The 22,253-nt window shown below is 41.2% G+C and overlaps 1 protein-coding gene across 1 annotated transcript; it reads right to left on the minus strand.

Annotated features, from left to right (window-relative positions):
* Positions 1–1,709: 1,709 nt before the first annotated feature.
* LOC138716817 (SLAIN motif-containing protein 1-like) lies at positions 1,710–22,023 on the minus strand. Its single transcript, XM_069849996.1, has 6 exons — positions 21,856–22,023; positions 18,039–18,188; positions 16,269–16,607; positions 6,645–6,809; positions 4,407–4,707; positions 1,710–1,928 (listed from the first exon to the last, which is right to left on the minus strand). Exons 2-6 carry the CDS (start codon positions 18,097–18,099, stop codon positions 1,853–1,855), a joined length of 942 nt encoding a protein of 313 aa, XP_069706097.1. The 5' UTR covers positions 18,100–18,188; positions 21,856–22,023; the 3' UTR covers positions 1,710–1,852.
* Positions 22,024–22,253: the final 230 nt, after the last annotated feature.

Consider the following 22,253-nt stretch of genomic DNA (forward strand, 5'->3'; position numbering starts at 1 on the left):
AGCAGAAGCCAGGAGAGCTGGTGAATCTGGGAGGTTCTGCAGCCCAACTTGTCTCGGGCAGAGCGCAAAGTATCCCCAGACCTGGCTCTACAATCCTGCCACAATCAGCCTGGAATTGAGACAAACCATCCAAGACAATAGAGATAGTCCCCAAATGGCCAACTGCTTTACCCAGCAGTTAATTTCTTCTAATTAAATCCTCTTACGAACAAGATGAGTACAGTGCATTGCTGCTGAAATACTCACCTGTGCAGGGATAATTTCCTTGCTGGAAAATTTCTTGATATCTTCTTCTGCCTTTTTTTTTTTAAAAAAAAGGACTTTAACTGGATTAAAAGAATGAAATTCTGAAAAATTAATTGGTATCTCTGTTAAATGACATTAAGTTGCGCAGAGTTACTGCTAACTGTACAGTTACTTGGCAGTGTAATGAAGGGTTTACTCACCAATAAATGCTTCTCCTTTGTCTTTTACTTTAGCTTGGTCTTTTAAGAAAAGCAGGTCCTTGAGCAAATTCAGAGCCATAGTGAAAGACCCACTTGGTATACAATCTCTGTTTCCCACTGCCAGTTGCATCTGCACTTGCAGAACTCGAACATTAAATTGAAGCGAAAAAATCTAAGCTTATAAGACTGATCTAAAAATACTACTTAGCTGTCTTCTATGCATACTATGGCTTCATAACACAAATTTAAAAAATTTTCTGATAAACTGTTCCTGTGGAAAAATCCAGCATAATCTAAATGCTCAGTAATAAATCCATCAGGAGTTAAGCAGATGTCAGTTACTAAACTCTGTCAAAGTTTACACTGCACACTCAAGAACAGCATTATTGCTGAAATAGATTCTTTATTTCTGAAACATTCCAAAACAGCAGTTTACACAGTTGTACTCAAATATTAAGTCATATGCCATTATAAGAAAGCATTGATTAGTGCAAGTGGATTTTGTAAAAGATCTATCAAAAAGATTTATTCACATTAAAACTCATTTTCAATAAGCAACTGTTAATAAAACATTACAATTTTATTCTTTGTCATAAAGTACTGAAAACCAACTGTAGTTTTAGAGATCACTGTATCTTTGTAAGTGCAACGTGACTTATGCTGCCATTTTAAGTATAAAACACTATGACAATAAATTAACAATTGAACAAATGGTGAAAGACCAACAAAACCATGCTGAGCCAGCTGGAAGGCAATTTCCAGTGAATGCTACTTGTTTTGTGCTTCTGCAACATAAATATACTGCTTCATATTGCCAATGGTACAATTTTGTAAGATAGGTTCCTAGCACTAAAAAAGTACATTATCCCAAAAATATTATTTATGGCACAGAAAAGTTAAATTATCTCTCTGTTGTTCAAGGTTCAGGCAAGTTTAAATGGACTCAGGGATACAAAATAAAATGTACTGGAAACACTAGAAAAAAAATCAAGCACATACGTAAGTCCCCCCAAATTCCAAATAAAAAGCACGATGTCTTTACACTGAGTAAATTAGCTTAGAATTTCAGTATGGGAAAGCTGCCCAAAAGCATTATTTCCTAGTTCTCTCTGAGGAAATCTTCTGGTACTTTGCACATCTCTAAGACTTTCTTCAGTTCCAAATGCCAACACTGCCATCGTTAGTCTGCTAACAACACAGCTGGTCAGGGAACTGATTAAGTGCAATATTTAGTATTTCAAAAGATGCTCATGTTTTTAAAATGACATTGTATTAGGGGATGTTACATATTAAAATCCCAGGGGAAATAATACTGTATGACCCTCCTTTCCCAAACCATTGTTACCCAGCCAGCTGGGTAATGAAATCCAGATTATTTTTCCTCCACTGTTGACGGGCATCCTTCATCAATAGCAGCCATCTCTCCAACTTCCATCCCGCATCGTACTTAGTGATGAAAGCGGCTTTGGAGGCTGAAGAAAACTGTATTAGACAGATAGTAAAAAAAAGACAAAGTCATATTTCATGTGAAAGATCAAGGTAAGAAACACCATTTACTTCTACAGCAAGACAGCCTTTGTGGCTTGCTTGGAGACATCACTCCAAACAAGTGTATTTCTGGGTCTATGCTAATGTGAATGGAAAGCACTATGATGAAATTAAGGCCACCTCTAATGACAGCGCAGTTCTGGTACTGGTCTCAGGAAGATAAAAGTTTTGTAAAAAGCAATTTAGTGAATAATTCTTATGATGCGTGAGATCCCTCTAAGTGGGAGAATTTGGTTCTTCAGGGCTAAAGGCAAAAAGAAGCGGGTTTGTTTGTCACAATAGACAACAGAGATCTGACGGGAAATATTGTCCACAAAGCTGTTGTGCTCAGCATGCTCATCAAAAACCAGCACTTTATTAAAACCCTATGCACTAACACCAAAGAATTCAGGCATCTTAGCAGCTGAAGAACTCTGAAGATCCTTTGGTGCTGATGCAGGCTCTCTCTAGTTTGCCACAACCATATTTTAGTTAAGTCACCAGAGCAGCTTCTTACCTCTCTGCTACGACTGGCTTTTTACGGGCAAAACCCCCCAGACTTAAATAAAAAGGTGGTTAAACTTAGGTTCAGCCAAGTGGTGCAACTCCACTTTGTTGCAGGATCACTTGTCTTTGATATCACAGAATCATCAAGGTTGGAAAAAACCTCTAAGAATGTCAAGTCCAACTGTCAGCACAACATCACTGTACCGACTCAACTATGTCCCAAAGTGTCATGTCTACACATTTTTTGACTCCACCGCTTCCCCAGGCAGACTCTTCCAAAGCTTCACCACTCTTTCATAAATAAATTTTAAAGTTTAAAATGACACCAAATCGGGCAGAAATGTTGATCTCCTGAAGGATAGGAAGGCTCTTCAGAGGATCTGGACAGGCTGGATAAACTGTCTGAGGCCAACTGTATAAGATTCAACAAAGCCACGTGCCAGGTCCTGCACTTGGGTCAAAACAACCCCATGCAGTGCTCCAGGCTTGGGGAAAGAGTGGCTGGAAAGATGTTTGGCAAAAAAGGACCCTGCAGTTGCTGGTCGACAGTGGCTGAACATGAGCCAGCAGTGTGCTCAGATGACCAAGAAGGCCAACAGTATCCTGGCTTGTATCAGAAATGCTGTGGCCAGCAGGAGTAGGGAAGGGATTGTCCTGTACTTGGCACAGGCAAGGCCACACCTCGCATGCTGTGTTCAGTTTTGGGCCCCTGACTCCAAGAAAGACCTTGAGGGGCTGGAGCATATCCAGAGGAGGGCAAGGAGTGGGGAAGGACATGGAGCACAGGAGTTATGAGGACTGGCTGAGGGAATGAGGCCATTTAGCCTGGAAGAGGCTGAGGGGAGACCTTATCGCCCTCTACAACTACCTCAAAGGAGGTTGTAGCAAGGTGGGGGTTGGTCTCTTTTCCCAAGCAATGGAAATGGCCTCAAGTTGTGCCAAGGCAGGTTTTGACTGGATATTAGGAAAAAATTCTTTATTGAAAGAGTGGTGAAGCATTGGAACCTGCTGCCCATTGGGGTGATGGAGTCTCCTTCCCCGGAGGTGTTCAAAAAATGTGTAGATGTGGTGGTTCAGGACATGGTTTAATAGGCACAGTGGTGTTGGGCTGACAGTTGGACTTGATGATCTTGGAGGTCTTTTCCAATCTTAATAATTCTATGGTTCTGTGACACAACTGATGTAAGTTTCTTTTTGAGAAATGTCATCATCTATTAATCACAGAACATACAGCTGACGTTAACTCCCAGCTGCGATAAGGTGATTAAAACACAGTCTCTTTCCTCAGAATTATTTTATTGCTTGCTCTAAAAATATAGTCATTTGGGCATTAAAGTCTCTTGGAAAAATGCAAGAATACATTTCCTTAATGGTATAGCTCATTACAAGTATGTGGTCCTTCAGGAATTCCCTGTTTGCCTATGGTCTCCCATCTGGAATAGAAAAGTTGCTGGTTCAACCCAAGATCATAACATCCAGGATATTTCCTTCTTCACAATGCTGTAATGTCACAAGTAGCATTTTTACAGTATACTGCTTTATGCAAAAACAGGGATGCCACTCTTTCTATTTGAATACTTTAAGATGTGCTGATCAAACAGCAGCTGGCACAAGTCTGGAAGAAGGCAAATCACGTATGTCAATGGTATGAGATTTCCATTTGGTTTTATTTCTTATTCATAGATGGCAATCCATTCTTATTTACATGGGATTACATTCTATCAATGATTACAGTTTACTTGGAACCACCAGCTGGCATTGTCCATCACTATTTCTGAAGAGAAATTTTCACTCATTCAGTGACTCAGCATCGGGATCTAGAAACTCTCCATTTTCACAGCCTAGCTGCACATTCAGGAGAACCCCCCTTCACACACTCTAAACCAAAATAATCCACTCAGGGAAGGATGCCTATTTAACGCTTACCTTCGAACTGGCTGTGCAATTTTACTTCTGGGTATGCCACTCCCATTGATGGCCAGTGACGGTCTTGGAAGAGCACTGCGCGCTACAATCCCTTGACTGGCAGTCTTGTTTGGCATTGGGATCCCAGTATTAGAATGTAACTGTAAGTTGTTGGACACTGGAATACTGCTGCTACTACTGTTATTGCTACTACCTTGTACGGTTGGGCTTACGTAGGCAGTAGCTTTGAGAGGCTGTCTGACAGACACTGGAAAATGTCCCACACTGTGAACTCTGTGTTGAAGCTGCCCTGGTGATGGAACTGTAACGAGAAAAAGAAAAGGAAGCAACAAGGTTAGTCTAAAAAAGGTGAGGCCAGGTAGTAATGCTCATTCCTAGATAGATCTGAATAGGGATAAACACAACATTATGTAATTTACTTGCTAATTATAAACCGCTGAAAACTCCCTTAGATGCAATACTGTATCCAGTAACACTACACTGAATTAAAAGTACTCTGTTCCATCCCCATCCTGAAGAAAAATCCCATCCCATATTCATTGTTCTTTCTCCCCTCAAAGAGGTTTCATTAACCATTACAAGCACACTAATTCCACCTATGCAATTAGGAGAAATTGCTCAAGCTATAATGCAATTACTGTTAGATCACTGAAATTTTTGTCAGCTTGCTTGCAATAACTGCATCTTGGTTAAGGAACATTGCACTAAGAGCCCTATAAAACATCACAGAAGTCTAAGCTTTATGTATAACATAAATAACAAGGCTATGAAAAGGTCTCAAATATAACAGCATATTCCAAAGCTGATGTTATATGAACTGTCATTTAAAATCCATGCTACAGGTTCCAGAAGCTTTATATATAGATTTTCTGCACAATCCTGCCCTCTGGTGTACGTCAGACACGCATCTGTTTCAGAGTCCACATAGGAAAAGTGAACTGTCAAAGCCTGAAGCACATAAACTAACAGAGCACATACAGGCCAATCCTTTCTCAAGTCTCTGAAAAATGACATCTTAATTTAAAGACACAGAAAAAATAGAAGTATGTGATTAAATTAAACAATAGCACCAATATATTCCTACAGAACTCATTATAACACAGCTCCTTAAATACCCAGCACAGAAAATGACTGGAAATGTTTTTAAAAAAATCACTCCAGAAAAATCAAATTTTATACACACGCACACACATACATATGCAAACATATGCACACAGAGAAACAGGTGTTTTTAAAAGAGTGAATAAAGTTAAACCCTCAACACAGTACCATGCAAATTCAAGTCGGAATCTGAGCAACTACTTCCATTCTCCTATTCAAACAGGACAAAAATAAACCAAAAAAAATTCATCAGTCAAGCATATTTTCCAGAAAAGACGTACTTTAATAGTTTCGAAGACATTTGTAAATTGTGCTCAAATTTGAAAGAAAACACCTACAGGAAAAGGTTTTGCCAACTTCTCCCTCCAAAACCTCAAAGGACATGGGAGGAAGAAGTCCAATTCTCTCTCCTGTCTCTGTCAAAAGAAATTCACTTCTTCTATTTCCTCTCAGAGTACTTCAGCCAGTGTGCTAGAGAAGATTGGTTTGGATCTTGATATACTTCGGTCACATTCTACATTAATAATTCAATATCCGCTAGATCAATACTCCCTCCATCCACAAGGTGACAAGAAGTCACTTAAATTAAACTAGTTACAGCTTTAATTCCCCCACTCAACAAGTATCTTATACTTGAGGATATAACCCTCTGTTTACCGCATTTGCTTGGAATAAAGTAGCTCAACTTCTGTAGGAAAGAGGTCATGTATTTTAAGGTAGTATTTATGCAGCGTACTGTAAAACCAGCATTGTATAAATTATCCAGAAAAGCAGTTTTCAATTCTAGTACCAAAACTAAAAATGTAAGCTTACATGAATTAATTCCATTACTGGTACTTCTACAGTACTACTAATAATACTTATTCTGTAACTTTAGACACAAAATGAATGGGCAAATAAAAAACAAAGGAGGTGATGAAACTGGCAATACTGAAAAAAAAGACTGGCAGAATTTCCTTTCCAAAATAGAAACTTTGAAAATCCTTTTCAAATCAATCCTTTCAAAAAAACTTTGGAAATGAGCTATATTAAAATCTGGTACAAAATGAACAGAGCCAGCTTTTCATTTTGCACTGGGACATATATTTTACCACTCTATCGATTCTTCGAGCTCAAGCAAAGAACATGGGTACTTACTACACGACTGCATCCTTGAAATCCCATTACTCGCTCCATGCAAACTGGAGTCGAAGCTCTGACTGTTCCTCACAGTGACTGGAGAACTGGCAAAGCCAGTGTTACTACTAATAGTTGGCGTAGTTGGCATCCGAGTGAGGTTAGGCATGCTTCTTCGAAGTTTATCTGAACCAGAAGAAAACAATATCCATAGTCATATCAGAATTTCCAACAAACACAAGCAGCCTAGGAATAATTTCCGTAGAAAATCAAAATTAAAACAATTACTTCAACACGAAGAAAAGGTTTGCTCTGCAGGACAAATACAGACAGCCTACTAATTCAACCCTTTTGATGGCTGTTAACAGCATCATTACTCACAAATAATTTTAAAGACACCAATGAGCAGCACAGTTTTGGAATCACATGGGTTTAAACGCTATAGTGTCATAATAAGGATGACTCTCACATAAATGTGTAAAGTAGGTCAGACAAATCCTGCCCTAAATATGCCTGTTTCTTTGCAGTGAATACAAAGCAAAGCTGCAGTGACAAAGTCAGACACATATATCTACACTGTATTTGTCTAAAGATAGGTGAGAGGAATTCACCCTAAGTGACTAAATCTTACTCTGATGCTAAAAAATTCCATTCAATACCCAACCTTACTAAAAGAATCATAGAATGCTTTGGATTGGAACAGACCTTTACAGGTCATCCAGCTAAAACTCCCTGTGGTGAGCAGGGACATCTTCAACTAGATCAGGTTGCTCAGAGCCCCATCCATCCTGGCCCTGAATGTTTCGAGGGATAGGGTGTCTACTACCTGTCTGGGCAACCTGTTCCAGTGTTTCACCACCCGCATTGTAAAAAATTTCCTTCTTACACCTAGTCTAAATCAAATGTGTTACATTTCTGCAGGTGGCTATGTGCAAAACCTGCTGAGTTTTGATGCTTAGAGCCCTGGGTTGACATCAGGATTTTCAAATCTGGTTGTTCTCTCTCCTACCTCGCTCTTATGGAACTTTATTTGGCAGGCACTTTCAGAACAGGCCTGTAGGATGTCTCACAAAAAGAAAGCTGCAAATGCTCCAAATGTTTTGGGGCAGGTTCAACAGCTAAGGCAAGTGTCTGAGAAGTCCGAGGATATCTACAAGCCCTCTCACGCTATTTGATTTGGAGAGAGAAGCTGAAACCAAGCCTGACATTTCAAGAAGCTTTCCCAACCACAACAGCATTGGATAATCTAAGGTGAATCTCTTTTGGTCTCTTCAGCTCTGGGGCCAAAGGGAGATAACTCAGTTCTGTATAATCAGAAGAGATTGACAGGGCCAGAAAGACACACATTGAATGACCTGGTCTGAATGGCCTCCTGTGACATGACAGACTTCAGTAAAGCACCACTGTGGGAAAACTACGAGTCATTCATTAAATTGTCATTGACAACATGACTAATACTGGCCTCTTGGCCAGGTTCAGGAGCACAAGTACTGTGCTCTGCTAAGTAGGCTACGTTTTTCCTGGTACCATCATAAGAGTGGAAGCCACCAGCTCCTGCCCCTGCCGTAGGCTCCAGCGCCTGGCAGCCTGCCTCCAGCCCTTGCACTCTGACAGAAAGCAGGGGTGTGCTTGTCTTCTCATAGGCAGCTATGACTGCTCTCTGCAATGGCAAGCAAGGTATTTCAAGACTGATGTTTCGAATTTATCCACAGCAATGATACATCACACATGGTTTATAACTGCTGGTTTGGGTCAACCAAGCTCACACAGGGCAAGTCCACAGAAACATCGAATTGACATAGGAGTCTCTGTTTATCAGTCCACATAAATATATAACCCATTAAGCACCATCATGAACTCCTCTAATCCTTAAAGCTGCTAACAACTGACAAGTAATAAGAAGTGACAGTACAGTTCTATCTATACAATGTATTAGTAGTCACTAACAGCAACTTTAATGCATGTGATGCCTGTCTAACTCCAGTGAACTGAGGTACAGCAACGCTAAAACTCCAGCTGGTTTTTATGATCAGTTTTCATGATCAGAGCTGGTACAGAATCCTGCAAATAATCAAAAACATCCTTGCACTTCAAGTACAACGTCCTTGTACTTCAAGTGTTCAAGGCCAGGTTGGATGGGGCCTTGGGCAGCCTGATCTAGTGTGACATGTCCCTGCCCATAGCAGGGGGGGTTGGAAATAGATGATCTTTAAGGTCCCTTCCAACCCAAACTATCCCATGATTCTATGACTGATTCAAAGCCCCAGTGTTTCTTATATTTGCATGTCCCAAGTCCCGGTTACTAGTGTTTACCTACCCTTAACACTGTATCATGCACACTTGTCCTGGAACAATGAGACTTTTTTCCTTTCCATCCCAATTAAGAATGACTTTCAGTTACCACAGACAGACTGACACAGAAAATCATCACTGTCTAGGAAACAGTTTAAAACTTCCCATGAATTAAATACAATACATTTTCGTATTTTTTAAATCAAACAGTGGGCATGGGAGGTGAGCTAGGGAGGAGTGCGGTGTAAGAAAAAGAAATGCAAGGTTTGAGTTCCCAGAAACTAGAGTACAGTCAAATCCTAATAAAGAACCACTGTAAGGGTAATCCTTCATCAAATAGTCAGAGGTGCTTCCAGTGTCTCACCACTGACACAGGAAAGCTCAAACTGCTAGAAGTACAGCAATGAACATTAGCAAAGGGATTATCACTGTGGTTCAATCACCTGGTAAGTACTAATATCACTGATAGAACAATGATAAAATAGTTACCAGGCTTCCAACACTGTCATGGGGATGCAAACAATGGCATCCATACAGCTACTACACATCCCTATTTCTGAAAAACTCATGATTTTACAGACTGGAAAGGGAACTCTCTTCCTACGATGCAAGCCTTGGCTCAGGGTGGCAGAAAATTCATGAATACATGTGTAGCTACTGCTAATTTTGGAACCCTAGCCCATCCTTTAAAACCCTGAGTCTTGAAATCCCAGGTTAACATTACAGCACTTGGCAAAAAAGGTTTGAGCAGTAGGATGATGCTAGGGAAGATGGAAGTGCAGAAAATAGCTTTATGTCTAATACTATCCACATATAAGCAGGTATTCCTTGGGATCTACATGATCTTCCACTCAGGGACTGCATCAGCCACCGTAGGCACAATCTGCTCTTTGAATTGCCCAGTGAATGCAGCTACAACAGCAGGAAAAATAGGTACAGAACTGGCTTGGATTCCTTCATGTCTTTTGCCTCCTGTTCATTAGTCCTTTCCCATTCCAGCAGTGTGCTGTGCTGCTGATTCAGTCCTTTGGCAGCACATTCCTGCTGCACCTGCAAATTCTCATTCATTGAGCATCTGCGTTAGTTCTTTGATGGGTCCTTGTGTCTGCTGAGATAAATGGTGTTGAGAAGCAATGAAAATAAGTTTGGTGTTTGGGGAAAACCAAGAAATGCTTGTATTGATAGAATTTTGCAGCTTTCATCTCCTGGGATGCCTTTCATCTCTTTCTTGAAGTTTGTTCTGTCACCTGTTCCCCTCCTAAGAACAGTGCAAAGAGTCTTACAGACACTTTGTAAATGAAACACTGTATTCTGGTTTCAGCTAAAGCAGAATCGGTTTTCTAACTTCAGCTAAGTCTTGTCCGAGTAACCTCATTTTCTGAGAGTTAACTACATAATTTCAGGCAGTTTTGTCTCTAGAAGTGATAACACAGGGCATTGGCATGCAGAAAGACAACTGCTTATACTTACTCCTGTGGAAAATGAGGCTATTCTCAAGTTGGTCAAATGCCACCAGTGAAAGGGGTGAAAAAGGTCCCACCCGTGGGGAGAAGTGGACAGGACAGGTGACCCCAAAACTGACCAACACAGTATTCCATCTCACATACGTCATATTTAGTATAAAACTGAGGGATCACAGGGGTCAGCTTCTCTTCTTTGACAAGTGAGGATCTCGTCTGTCTTTTTGCCTTTATCTTGGGTCTGTGCATTTCTGAGTCCAGTTCCTGAGTCTAGCTCCCTCCTGCCACTAAGTCCAGCCCAGGACCTTTCTTAACGCCTGCTCTGCAGCATCTGTGGTGATGTAGTTACTGAGGGGGGAACTTTGTATATTTGTATATATTTTATTATTTTCTAATTCATAGTATTTTCATTATTATTATTATTATTTCAGTAAAGGTATCTTAATTCTAGTTTCCAGTCCACAAATCTTTTTTCTCTCATTTCCCTTTCCCCTTTCCTTGGTGGGGAAAGGCAATTGTGACCACCAAAACTGCTCCTGTTTAGCAGCCTATTAGGCCAGGCTAGGGCTAAACCATCATACTTGTGAGCTTGATATATGGAAAATGAAAAGGGAAGTTATGTGCTTTTCATATTATTTCAGGCCACTGAGGCACGACTAGATAAAAACCTGCTGGAAATATAAGAGATGAAAATAAAATATTTTTCTAAGCCACTAGCAGAAAACCTTTCATTTCTAGAGCTCTTTGCTCTCCTATGACTGATGAGAAAATTAACAGAGTAGAGGTAAGATGTATTCTCAGGTGAGAAGTAATCTGCTCAAATAGTTTATGATGTTTATGCTGAATGCTGAAATTTGCTACAGATTTTGCTCCCTCTCAAGCACTAATTCGGTTCAGTGGGAAACCTAAAAAATTATCAGTTGCTTACAGTTCGTTCTTTTAGGAAGACATGGCTATAAACACCAGGAACATCAAAAGACCTGCATCCAAGGTTATTGTGACCAACTACTGAGTCTTAACTACAATCTAGGCCAAAACAAAGATACACTGTTTAAATAGGATGCAGCCATATAAAGCATAAGAGATGTAACTTTGCCTGTCCCAGTCTTCTTTGAGATGTAACAGCATGACCTACAGATATCCTCCTACCAAGATATTTGAAAGTGTGAAGAAAATACAAGGACAGGTCATGCAAAGGGGTTAATAATCAGCTCTTGGTTACTGCTGCCTTCAAAGAACAATCCATGCTTATACACACATGCTGGTCACTCCATGAGTGTTCTTTAGGCAGCATACGTTACCCTTGTTTCACAGATCTCCAGCAGAATGACACAACAAAAATTGCCTACTGTACGTTTACACTTTTTTTTGTCAAATGTTACACAAAATTATAGTAAACACTGCAGTTTGCCTCTTTCCCAGCTGCTTCAGTTCTGATTTTGTCCAGAATGTTCTTCCGCTGATGCTGCCTATTCCATGAAGTCAGCCTGGGACTGGCAGCCCAGCTTCTTTCTAGCAGGACATCAGCACAGCAGCATCTGCCTTCTGTCTTCTGGTCCAGGCCCTGCTGGTTGCTGCCCTCATTTGACCGCTTCTTTTTTCCTTCCTTGACCTAATACAATCACCAGCCCAAGATTAATGTCCATGTATCACGTAAATAGACCTTGCCCTCAGGGCAAAGCTGCCACAGAAGAGAATCACAGAATCATAGAATAACCAGGTTGGAAGAGACCCACCGGATCATCGAGTCCAAACATTCCCATCAATCACTAAACCATTCCCCTTAGCACCTCGTCAACCTGTGCCTTAAACCCCTCCAGGGAAGGTGACTCAACCACCTCCCTGGGCAGCCTGTTCCACTGCCCAATGACCCTTTCTGTGAAATTTTTTTTCCTAATGTCCAGCCTAAACCTCCCCTGGCACAGCTTGAGGCCATTTCCTCTTGTCCTGTCCCCTGTCACTTGGGAGAAGAGGCCAGCTCCCTCTTCATGAGGTTCACCCTTCGGTGAGCTGCCAGACTGGAACTGCCCAGGGAAGTGCTGCAGTCACCATTCCTGGACATGTTGAAAAAGTGTGTAGATATGACACTCTGGGACATGGTTTAGTAGGCGCAGTGGTGTTGGGCTGACAGCTGGACTTGACAATCTTAGAGGTTTTTTCCAACGTTAATGATTCCATGACTCCTTGATTCTATGATTCTATGTATCATGTCTCTCCCAAGATACTTCACCCATTAAGGCTCTCCTTGCAAGGAGGACAGCTTAAGTTGACTCTACAGTCAAGTGCCTTAAAACATATTTATTCATTCACTGTTATTCTCTGCAAGCATTGTCAATGTTATTTGCATGAAAGGATCACAAGACTTGCCAGAAGTCCACTACCTTTAAGGAATATGATACCATCAATCATAATTATTAGTATCTCGGACAAATCTATACCACTGTTTAAGCTACATTAACAGTTTCTTACACACATTTAAATCGTTCAAACAATCCTGCAAATTCAGATTTGCCTTATCTGTATTGTATGCACAAACATTTTGGGGGAAAACTATAAGGGAAAAAATCTGTCCTTTTCTGTTTTAAATATTATGTTCTATGTGCTGTAGATATTCAGTTTGTTCTGAAATCCTTAACGTACTTGTAGTCTCAATAATGAGTTTACTTTAAGGGATTAATTTATCTTCCTCATCTTTAAAGACCTGAGTTCAGTGTCTGCATTACATTTGTTATGGTTATAACATTTATGACATCCCAAATACACCAGTGTCTAGTTCAATGTCAGTGGAATTGTCAGTTGACACAACAGGGAGCTCAGTGTGTAAATATACAAATACAGATTTAGAACTAAACTCAAGTCTTCCATTTATGAGAGAGACACCATTCTTCATAACTGTATTAACACTGTACACTTCCATTTTATTTAGAATTATTCTTTCATCTCACTCTGGCTTCACAGGCATGTATCTCTCTCCACAGATAGTTACAGCAAATTAAAAGTTTTTCCATTATCCTTCCATGACTTCTCCCCACTGATCACTATACTCAATATAACTCCAAAGATTACTAAGTAACATTTTCTTCTCCTTTTCTCTAATAGAGTCTGCAACAATTTCCTACAGCAAATTCTCCCTTTATTACTGAACAAGAGAAGTCAGGAGTAGAAAACCTCTGTAAATCAGAAAGAAAAGACCTTTTCCCATGTCTCCAAACACACAAACCAACGTTAGTCTACACTGAACTGATGCCCAAACACCAACCTATTGCCCCTGAAATGCTGCTTTTCTATATCTGCCTTGAGAGTACTTGGAAATAAAAAAGAAGAAAAACATTCACAGCTTTCCAAATGAAGCAACAGCCAATGATGATCACCATATTTCTTTTGGTTCCTGAAGGAAATCTGTAGGAAAACTGGCTCTGGGCTCTTTATCAGGAAGAGCAGGGATAGGACAAGTTGAAATGGTTTTAAGTTGAAAGAGGGGAGATTTAGATTAGATAACAGGATGAAACTTTTTACTGTGAGGGTGGTGAGGCACTGGAACAGGTTGTCCAATGAAGTCATGGATGCCCCATGCCTGGAGGTTTTCAAGGCCAGGTTGGATGGGACTTTGAGCAAGCTGATCCAGTGGAAAGTGTCCCTGCCCATGGCAAGGGGGATTGGAACTGGATGATCCTTAAGGTCCCTTCCAACCCAAACAATTCTATGATACTATTACAAGGAACATGAAAAAAATATTCAAAAAGCATTTGGGGACTATATAAAAAAGATCACAGCACCACACCTTGTCCTTATTCTTGCAATCAAAAATGTCCCATAACTTTCCTTTCTACCTCCCCAAGAGATTTTTCTGCAAGTTTTTCAGTGCTGTTTCATTCTTGCATCTCACCAGCAAAAAAATAACATTGAAAATAATATGGCACACATGTTATACCCACATCGCTCTGCCCTCCGTTAACCTCAGCTGCTTTATACACTGCCACTTGTTGATTTTACTTCCACCCCATGTCTTACTTTGAATGTAAGTGCTTTTGGTACCAACCTGTCATGTTGTATTTGTCAGGAAAGCAACATGCATACCTGTAGTGCTCTATATGTAGCTCTCGTGCCCAGAAAAGGGCTGCAAAGCTGGTGAAGGGTTTAGAGCACAAGCCTTATAAGGAGCAGCTCAGGGAGCTGGGGTCATTTAGCCTGGAGAAAAGGAAGCTGAGGGGAGATCTTATCGCTCCCTGCAGCTACCCAAAAGGAGGTTATAGCAAGGTGAGGGTTGGTCTCTTCTCCCTGGTAGCCAGTGACAGGACACAAGGAAATGGCATTAAGATGTGCCAGGGGGGATTTAGGTTGGATATTAGGAGGAATTTCTTTACTGAAAGAGTTGTCAAGCACTGGAATAGGCTGCCCAGAGAGGTGGTTGAGTCACCATCTCTGGAGGTGTTTATAAGACAAGTAGATGCTGTACTTGGGAACATGGTCTAGAGGTGGACTTAGCAGGCCATTGATGGATTGATGGAGGGACTCAACGATATCAAAGGTCTTTTCCAACTAAAAACATTATATAACTACATAACTAGTAACTGTTTCAAAGAACGCATTTATTTTCTTGCACAAAGGTAAGCTGTAACCTGTAATGTTACAAACAAGACCTTGACTGAAAACTGACTGGTCTGAATTAGCTTGGTGAAAAGACAGAAGGAACAGGAAAGGAAGATGCAGCAGGAGGAATAAAATTGTGATCATAATAAAGAATGACAGGAAGGTAACAGCAACTACAGAGGGAAACTTCAGTTTTGAGTAAGCACTGAGGAAGAGATGTTTCAGAGATTCTGTAATGCATTTCAAAAAGCAGCAATGGCTCATGGTAGTTTAGGAGTGACATTATCTCCCACTACTTCAGCAGCTTTCCCTACCAGGCCTGGAACAGGAGTAAAGTGCCAGAAGCACTCACTGCAGATACTGGAGTCCTCAGCACAGGAAGCACATGTATCTGTTAGAGCCCAGGGGAGGGCCACAAAGATCATCCAAGGGCTAGAGTATCTCCCATACAAGGACAGGCTGAGAGAGTTGGGCTTGTTCAGCCTAGAAAAGAGAAGGCTCCAGAGACACCTTATAGCAGCCTTCCAGTACTTAAATAGGAGCCTACAGGAAAGCTGGGGAGGGCTCTTCTATCAGAGGACAATGGCTTAAGATGAAAGAGGGGAGATTTAGATGAGATATTAGGAGGAGACTTTTTCCTGTGAGGATAGGGAGGCAATGGCACAGGTTGTCCAGAAAAGTCACGGATACCCCATGTCTGGAGGTGTTCCAGATCAGGCTGGATGAGGCTTTCAGCAACCTGATCCATTGGAAGGTGTCCCTACCCATGGCAAGGGGGTTGGAATTGGATGATCTTTAAGGTCCCTTCCAAGCCAAACCATTCTATGATTCTTTCTCTTATTCTATGATTCACAACACAGTTACATTACCAGCAAAGACAGGAATAAGAAGTAGAATGAAAAATCTGAAAACTCTATTTTATGTTTTACTGTACCCATTATAGACATGTGTAGGCCACACTTGACAGCCTAATTGGTTGATTCTAACCAACTATTAGCCTGCTAAACGAAGCTCTTCTTTCCTTTTTTTCTTTGTTCACTTGTAGTCATATCTGCAGCACTTCAAAACAGACTAAAGCAATGACTTCCATGACTAGGTCATAGATTACATTATATGGCAAATTACTTAACAGTAACATACCCCAATCATTTGCACAGGTTTAAATTGCTTGTCACCATTCATAGACTGATCTAGCTGTTATACGCTGAACACACTTCACTCATTTGAAACAACTTTATATTTAAAACGGCACTAGCACTTCACCCAGAGAAAAGACCACTTCTCAGAAAAGCACATGACCCACCTCCATTAATCCTGTTTGGTTGCTGCTCTGGAGTTTGGGCTTGAGGAGAATAATAGGGCTGCTGATAAGTATTTGAAGGAAAGTGCGGGGAGGTAGGACTCCTCCTGCAGTCCCGCATACTGGAGAAAGTCTGTGAGTGAGGAATCCCTCTCTGGAAGGGGGAGCAGCGAGTCAGCCTTGGCTGTGGGGGTGGAAGGTGGTCAAACTCTTCTTCATCCTCAAGACTATAGCGGTCGTACTCCTGGTCACCACACGTCCCTTTCTTCCCCGTGTGCAGAGAGATGCTCGAACTGTGCCTTGACACAGATGCTGAAGTCGAAGCGTAATCTTGCCTAAGGCCTGTAAATTCCAAGAAAAGGATAATTTGGCTTCTGCTAAATGATTAACTCTTCACATGCACTTCAATCTTGAAATATAACTGAGTAAACAGACAGCAAGAATTGGATTTACAATGTCACCATGCTGAAGAACTGAAGTAGGATTCATCTGATGTAAATTTCAGTATCTACCTTTCAAGCATCTAGGCCTGAGCTACTTCCCTCAAGATGTCTTTTTAATAAACAATAAAAAAGAATACAGACATCACCAAAATGCAGTACCTGCGAGACACGTTACACACCTCTTTTCAAATTAGATTAACTGCTTTTAGGAAGTGCCTATTTCCCTGACAACAGAAAGACTACATGAGTATTAAGTATTTAACTTTTAAACATCCTAAATTAGAGAAAGTAACACTCACTCTATCAATTTTTCGATGAAAATGCTGACAATGACATATCCTAAACTTACAATCCACGTAGATGTTCTGACTGTCCAACTTCTCTGAATCAGAATTAGTTCCTGCCAGCAGCAGGTCTCATGGACAAGGCTTAGTGGTAACATGGCTGTATTTTAGACATCTACCCATCCTACCACCCCTTCTCAGAATGCCAAGTTTTGAAAACCATCCCATTATTAGCACTACCCCAGAAAAGCATATTTGGTCCACATCAAATGAGATGGAAACATCCACATCTCTTGTACATCCCCCTCTTTTCCCACATGCACAGTAGTGAGGGGAAAAGGGGACATATGTAACATTTCCAGGAGCCAAGTACTTCTGCCAACAACTGCAGATAACAGATTCCCTAGGTGTATAAAAAGCCCTCAGCCTTGACAGATATCTTTGCTTCAGGATGGAAACTTTTTAATATGCTTCCTCTCCCACCCTGAGAGGGCATTTCTACTCATGGCCATGAAGAAAGCATGCTTGTGCATACATATAACACTACCACTTTTCATGTGATAAAGTGGACAACAACCCTAACTATTCTATGATTCTATGATTAATTTCAAAATTCATCTAAGAATTAAGAAAAATCAAAGTAGAGACAGAGAAATCCATGACAGTTGTTTATTTTTAACTTTCTCATGAAACATATGCATGAGAAAAATGCTTCAGCATCTTCCCTCTGAAGAAATACAATAATTTTAATTAATGTGGCAAGATATTATAAAGCTTCTAAAGCTAGATGAACTCAGCAGTTATGGAGCTACCAGCTGGGATTCAGAAATATATAAGCAACAGGTTTTGAAAGACCCGTTTTTGAAACTATCATTAATCTGAAGTGTGTATTTTCTCCTTGCAGATGGAGAGCTTTTCCACCTGCCACCCAAGAGGTGGCACCGTTTAAGAAAGATCCACTTGACCAAGACCAGACTGGAGCAGTTCTGACTATTAATGAGAAATCTTTCTCAGATTGTTTTGAAAAATTAAAAAAAGCCACTTACTCTCCTCTTGTAGACGAGCCATGATCTGAACATCGGTGAGGTCCTGCAGCTTGTATCCCATGGAGATGGAATCATCTTCCAGCTCTGAGGTGCTCAGTTCACTGTCTATTGATGACTGTGGGCTCAAAGGGGAACTTCTAGAAATGTAACCTGTGTAAGCAAACATAACCTTTAGTCTGTGAATACATCTAGCCAGCTTTCATTCACAACTATCTGCCCATTTATGTTACCCTAGCTTAAAATATGTTCTGTATAACAGATAATTTTCGGAAGTGCAGTGCAATCCACAAACAATTAGCAAAGGGCTCAGAAGTATTAAGTGTAGCAAGACATAATGAATTCCACTGCTTATTCCCAAAACAGGACATAGCCCAATGAATAGTTTACCCAACAGAGTTCTGATACAGCTCAGATTAGTTAATGTATTCTAAACACATCTGCATTTGAATCTTTCTTATGGGATCGTGGTTCTCCCTATTCTCTTTCGAAACTCAAGCATGTATGTGCCACCAGCTTCTGCTCAGTACTCAGATTCCACACCAGAGCCATTTTTCTAAATTTTATTTGGTTTTAATTGTTTAAAATCATCACATAAATCAACGATTATAACAATTAAGACTGAATTATGCAGCAACAGAGAAAGTATTGCCTCCCTCACAGAGCTATGTTTTGCAGAGGGCTCTGGAGTCTTCTTTTTCCCTGCGCAACAGTAAAAAATAAACTAAATTGCCATTAGTTGCATGAGCTAGTTGTTGTCCAGCTTTAAAGAAAAAATTCCTCAAATAAAAAGTAAATGACTTTTTAGTATCCTCTGGACCACCAGCCTGCAGAGCAAGAACTGCTGTGACAATGGCTCATTGAATGTGCTTGTATCACTGATGTGTTTGCATCCTCTAGCACTGCTCAAAGCAGCCACCAAAAATTCATCCCAAATTCAGCTGTTTCCTAATAATACCTCCAACAGAAAAGGACATGCAGGAGATTACTTTGCTTTGGAAGGACTGTAAGGAGTAAACGTGTTTGCTTTATATAATTTGCAAGTTACAACGGTCACTGAGGTTTGCAGAGGTAGGAACAGCTGTGCCTTTTTGGACCAGCAGTAGGAAGCTAGACCAAATACCTGAGGGTATCTCAAATAGCAAAATACGCCTTCATTTAGGGACTAAACTACATTCCATTGAAAGGAGGAGCTTAGATATTTTGTTCACACAAACACTTACACCAGGTGTTCAGTGTGGAGCTGTATCTCATCCATAGTGACCACATCCCAAACAGGGCTTTCTGCACTGATTTAATGTGTTGTATAAAAAACAATGTGACACTGATGTTAATAACTTCCTGAGACTACACCTACTCCCACCAGCAATAAAACTTTAATGCCTCTTCCCCAGAAGACTATTTTCTCCACTAACAGTGCAGCTTAAGAGAAGTCACAGATACAAATAAACTCATAATACATGTAGCAAAGAAGGAAAAATGCAACTCTTTGCACCTTACAGCCCATAGGAATATTGTATTTCTCCTGAAACTCCTTTGTACCCTGAAAATTATATAACCACACAATGGTTTATGTTGGAAAGGACCTTAAAGATCATCCAGCTGCAACCGCCCTGCCATGGGCAGGGACATCTTCCACTTGATCAGGTTGCTCAAAGCCTCATCCAGTGTGGATGGGGCATCTACAACTTCTCTGGGCAACCTGTGCCAGAGCCTTATCACATTCAGAGGAAAAAACTTCTTCCCAATATTGAATCTGAAGCTCTTTCAGCTTAAAACCACTATCCCTCATCCTATTCCTGCACTCCCTGATAGAGACCCCCTCCCCAGTTTTCCTGTAGGACCCCTTTAAGTACTGCAAGGCTGCTATAAGGTGTCCCCTGCCCCTTAGCCCCACGCTACACAAGCCCAAATCTCTCAGCCTGTCCCTGCGTGGGAGGTGCTCCAACCCTCGGATCATCTACATGGCTTTCCCCTGGACTCGTTCTAACAGATCCATGTCCTTCCTGAGCTGGGGACTCCAGAAGTCAATGCAGGACTCCAGATGAGATGAAAGCAGAGTAGAGGGGCAGAATCACCTCCCCTGATCTGCTGGTCACACTTTTTCTGATGCAGTCCAGGATACAGTTGGCTCTCTGGGCTGTGAGCGCACATTACTGGCTCAGGTTGAGCTTCTCAACCACCAGCAACCCCAAGTCCTTCTCTTCAGGGCTGCTCTCAATCCTTTCTCTGCCCAGCCTGTAACTGTACTTGGGATTGCCTCAACACAGGTGTAGAACCTTGCACTTGGCCTTGTTAAACTTCATGAGGTTCTCACAGGCCCACTTTTCAAGCCTGTCAGGGTCTCTCTGGATGGCATCCTTTCCCTTCAGCGTGTCAACTGTGTCACACAGCTTGATGTTGTTGGCAAACTGGGTGAAGGTGCCCTCAGTTCCACAGTTCATATCTCTGACCAGCTTTCTTGGAGCCCCTGCCCTCCTGGGCTTTATCTCATGGTACCCTATGAAGCAGATCCCTGAAAAGGCCAAAGTCTTCTCCCATGAAGTCCAAGGTAGTAAGTTTGCTGTACAATGTCCTCGCTGCCCTAAGGATCTCAAACTCCAGCATTTCACGGTCAAGGTTTTCTTGAGCTTCACATTCCCCAGCAGCCCTTCCTTGTTGTTGAGAACAAGGTCCAGCACAGCACCCCTCCTCATTGGCTGTTCTATCACTTGGAGAAGGAAGTTGTCATCAATGTACTCCAGGAACCTCCTGGATTGTTTGCGCCCTGCTATGTTGTCCTTCCAACAGACATCAGGGAAGTTTAAGTCCCCCATGAAGACCAAGGCTCGTAAATGTGAGGCTGCACCTATCTGTCTCTAGAGGATCTCGTCTAATCAGCCATTCTGGTCAGGTGGCCTGTAGCAGACCCCTCACTGTAACGTCACCTGCCTTTGCCTGTCCTTTAATCCTGACCCACAGGTTCTCAGTTGGCTCCTCATTCATCCCCAGGTGGAGCTATGTCATTGACATAGAGGGCCACCTCCCCTCCTTTTCTCACTTGCCTGTCCTTCCTAAAGAGCCTGTATCTCTCCATCCCAACACTCCAATCACGGGATCCATCCCACTATGTCTCTGTGACACCAATAAGATCGTAGGCCTATAGGTGTGCACACATCTAACTCCTCTTGTTGATTCCCCATGCTACGTGTGTTTACATACAGGCACTTAACCTGGGTCCCCAGTGTAACTGACTGACTGGATGGAGATCCTTTGTGTTGCTCTCCAGGTGCTCTCCTGCTGACCAGCAAATCAGTGGCAAACAAAAAAAAAAAATCTTTGATAGCAGCAACAATGCCAGCTTGCAAACAGCCATGACTCTGCCAGCTATTTTTATTATAAATTCTTTACACAGTTGCACAAATGTTTCTGTAGAAAAAAGGGGCAGAAACGAGTAACAAAGGGCAGACAAAGCTGGGGACTGTTTAAGGCGACACAGTTGCAACAATACTCTCAGTTAAATCATTATTGAGAAATAGGCTCGGTTAACTAGCATCCCTTTACTATAACACGGTGTGTAACACAGAAGATAAACTACACTGCCAGTTAATTGCCAATTCTAGATCATTTTTTAAAAGACCTCCCTTTGAAATGAGAGTCATAGAATCATTAAGGTTGGAAAAGACCTCTAATGTCATCAAGTCCAACCATCAGCCTGACACCTCCATGCCTACACTTAACCATGTCACCTGAACAGCGTATTGCTGTTAAATTCTACCAAGAACAGACTAAACTAAGCATTTTTGTAAGCACTGTAAATCAATAAAAAGAGAAGCATTACCTGTACGTTCAGGTGTTAGTATTGCTTTACTGGAGGTTTTAGAGAAGCTGGGACTATTAAAGCCATTGGTAAATGGAGTGAGTCTCGCAACAGGGCTATAGGGAAAAGCCAAGGAGACAGGTGTAGAGAAGAGGTTCCGCCATCGGTTGGCTGTTACAGATGCGAGGGAGGAGGGAGAAAAAAAGAGATTTATGGTTATAAACAGAATAGTGCTGTTAAGAGAGAAAAATAATCTAATCTTAATGTGTTTATTATAGAGTTTTCACTTATAGCAAAATGAAAATAATTGTCAAAGTTCAGCAGCAAAACAGAAAATCAGCACAGCCTTCTGCATTTAAGAGTGAGCTCCAAAACATTTCCTAGGAAGTATATCTTGTTTACCATCTTCTACGTATACA

Source organism: Phaenicophaeus curvirostris, chromosome 1 (assembly GCF_032191515.1).
Source record: "Phaenicophaeus curvirostris isolate KB17595 chromosome 1, BPBGC_Pcur_1.0, whole genome shotgun sequence".
Lineage (NCBI taxonomy): Eukaryota > Metazoa > Chordata > Aves > Cuculiformes > Cuculidae > Phaenicophaeus > Phaenicophaeus curvirostris.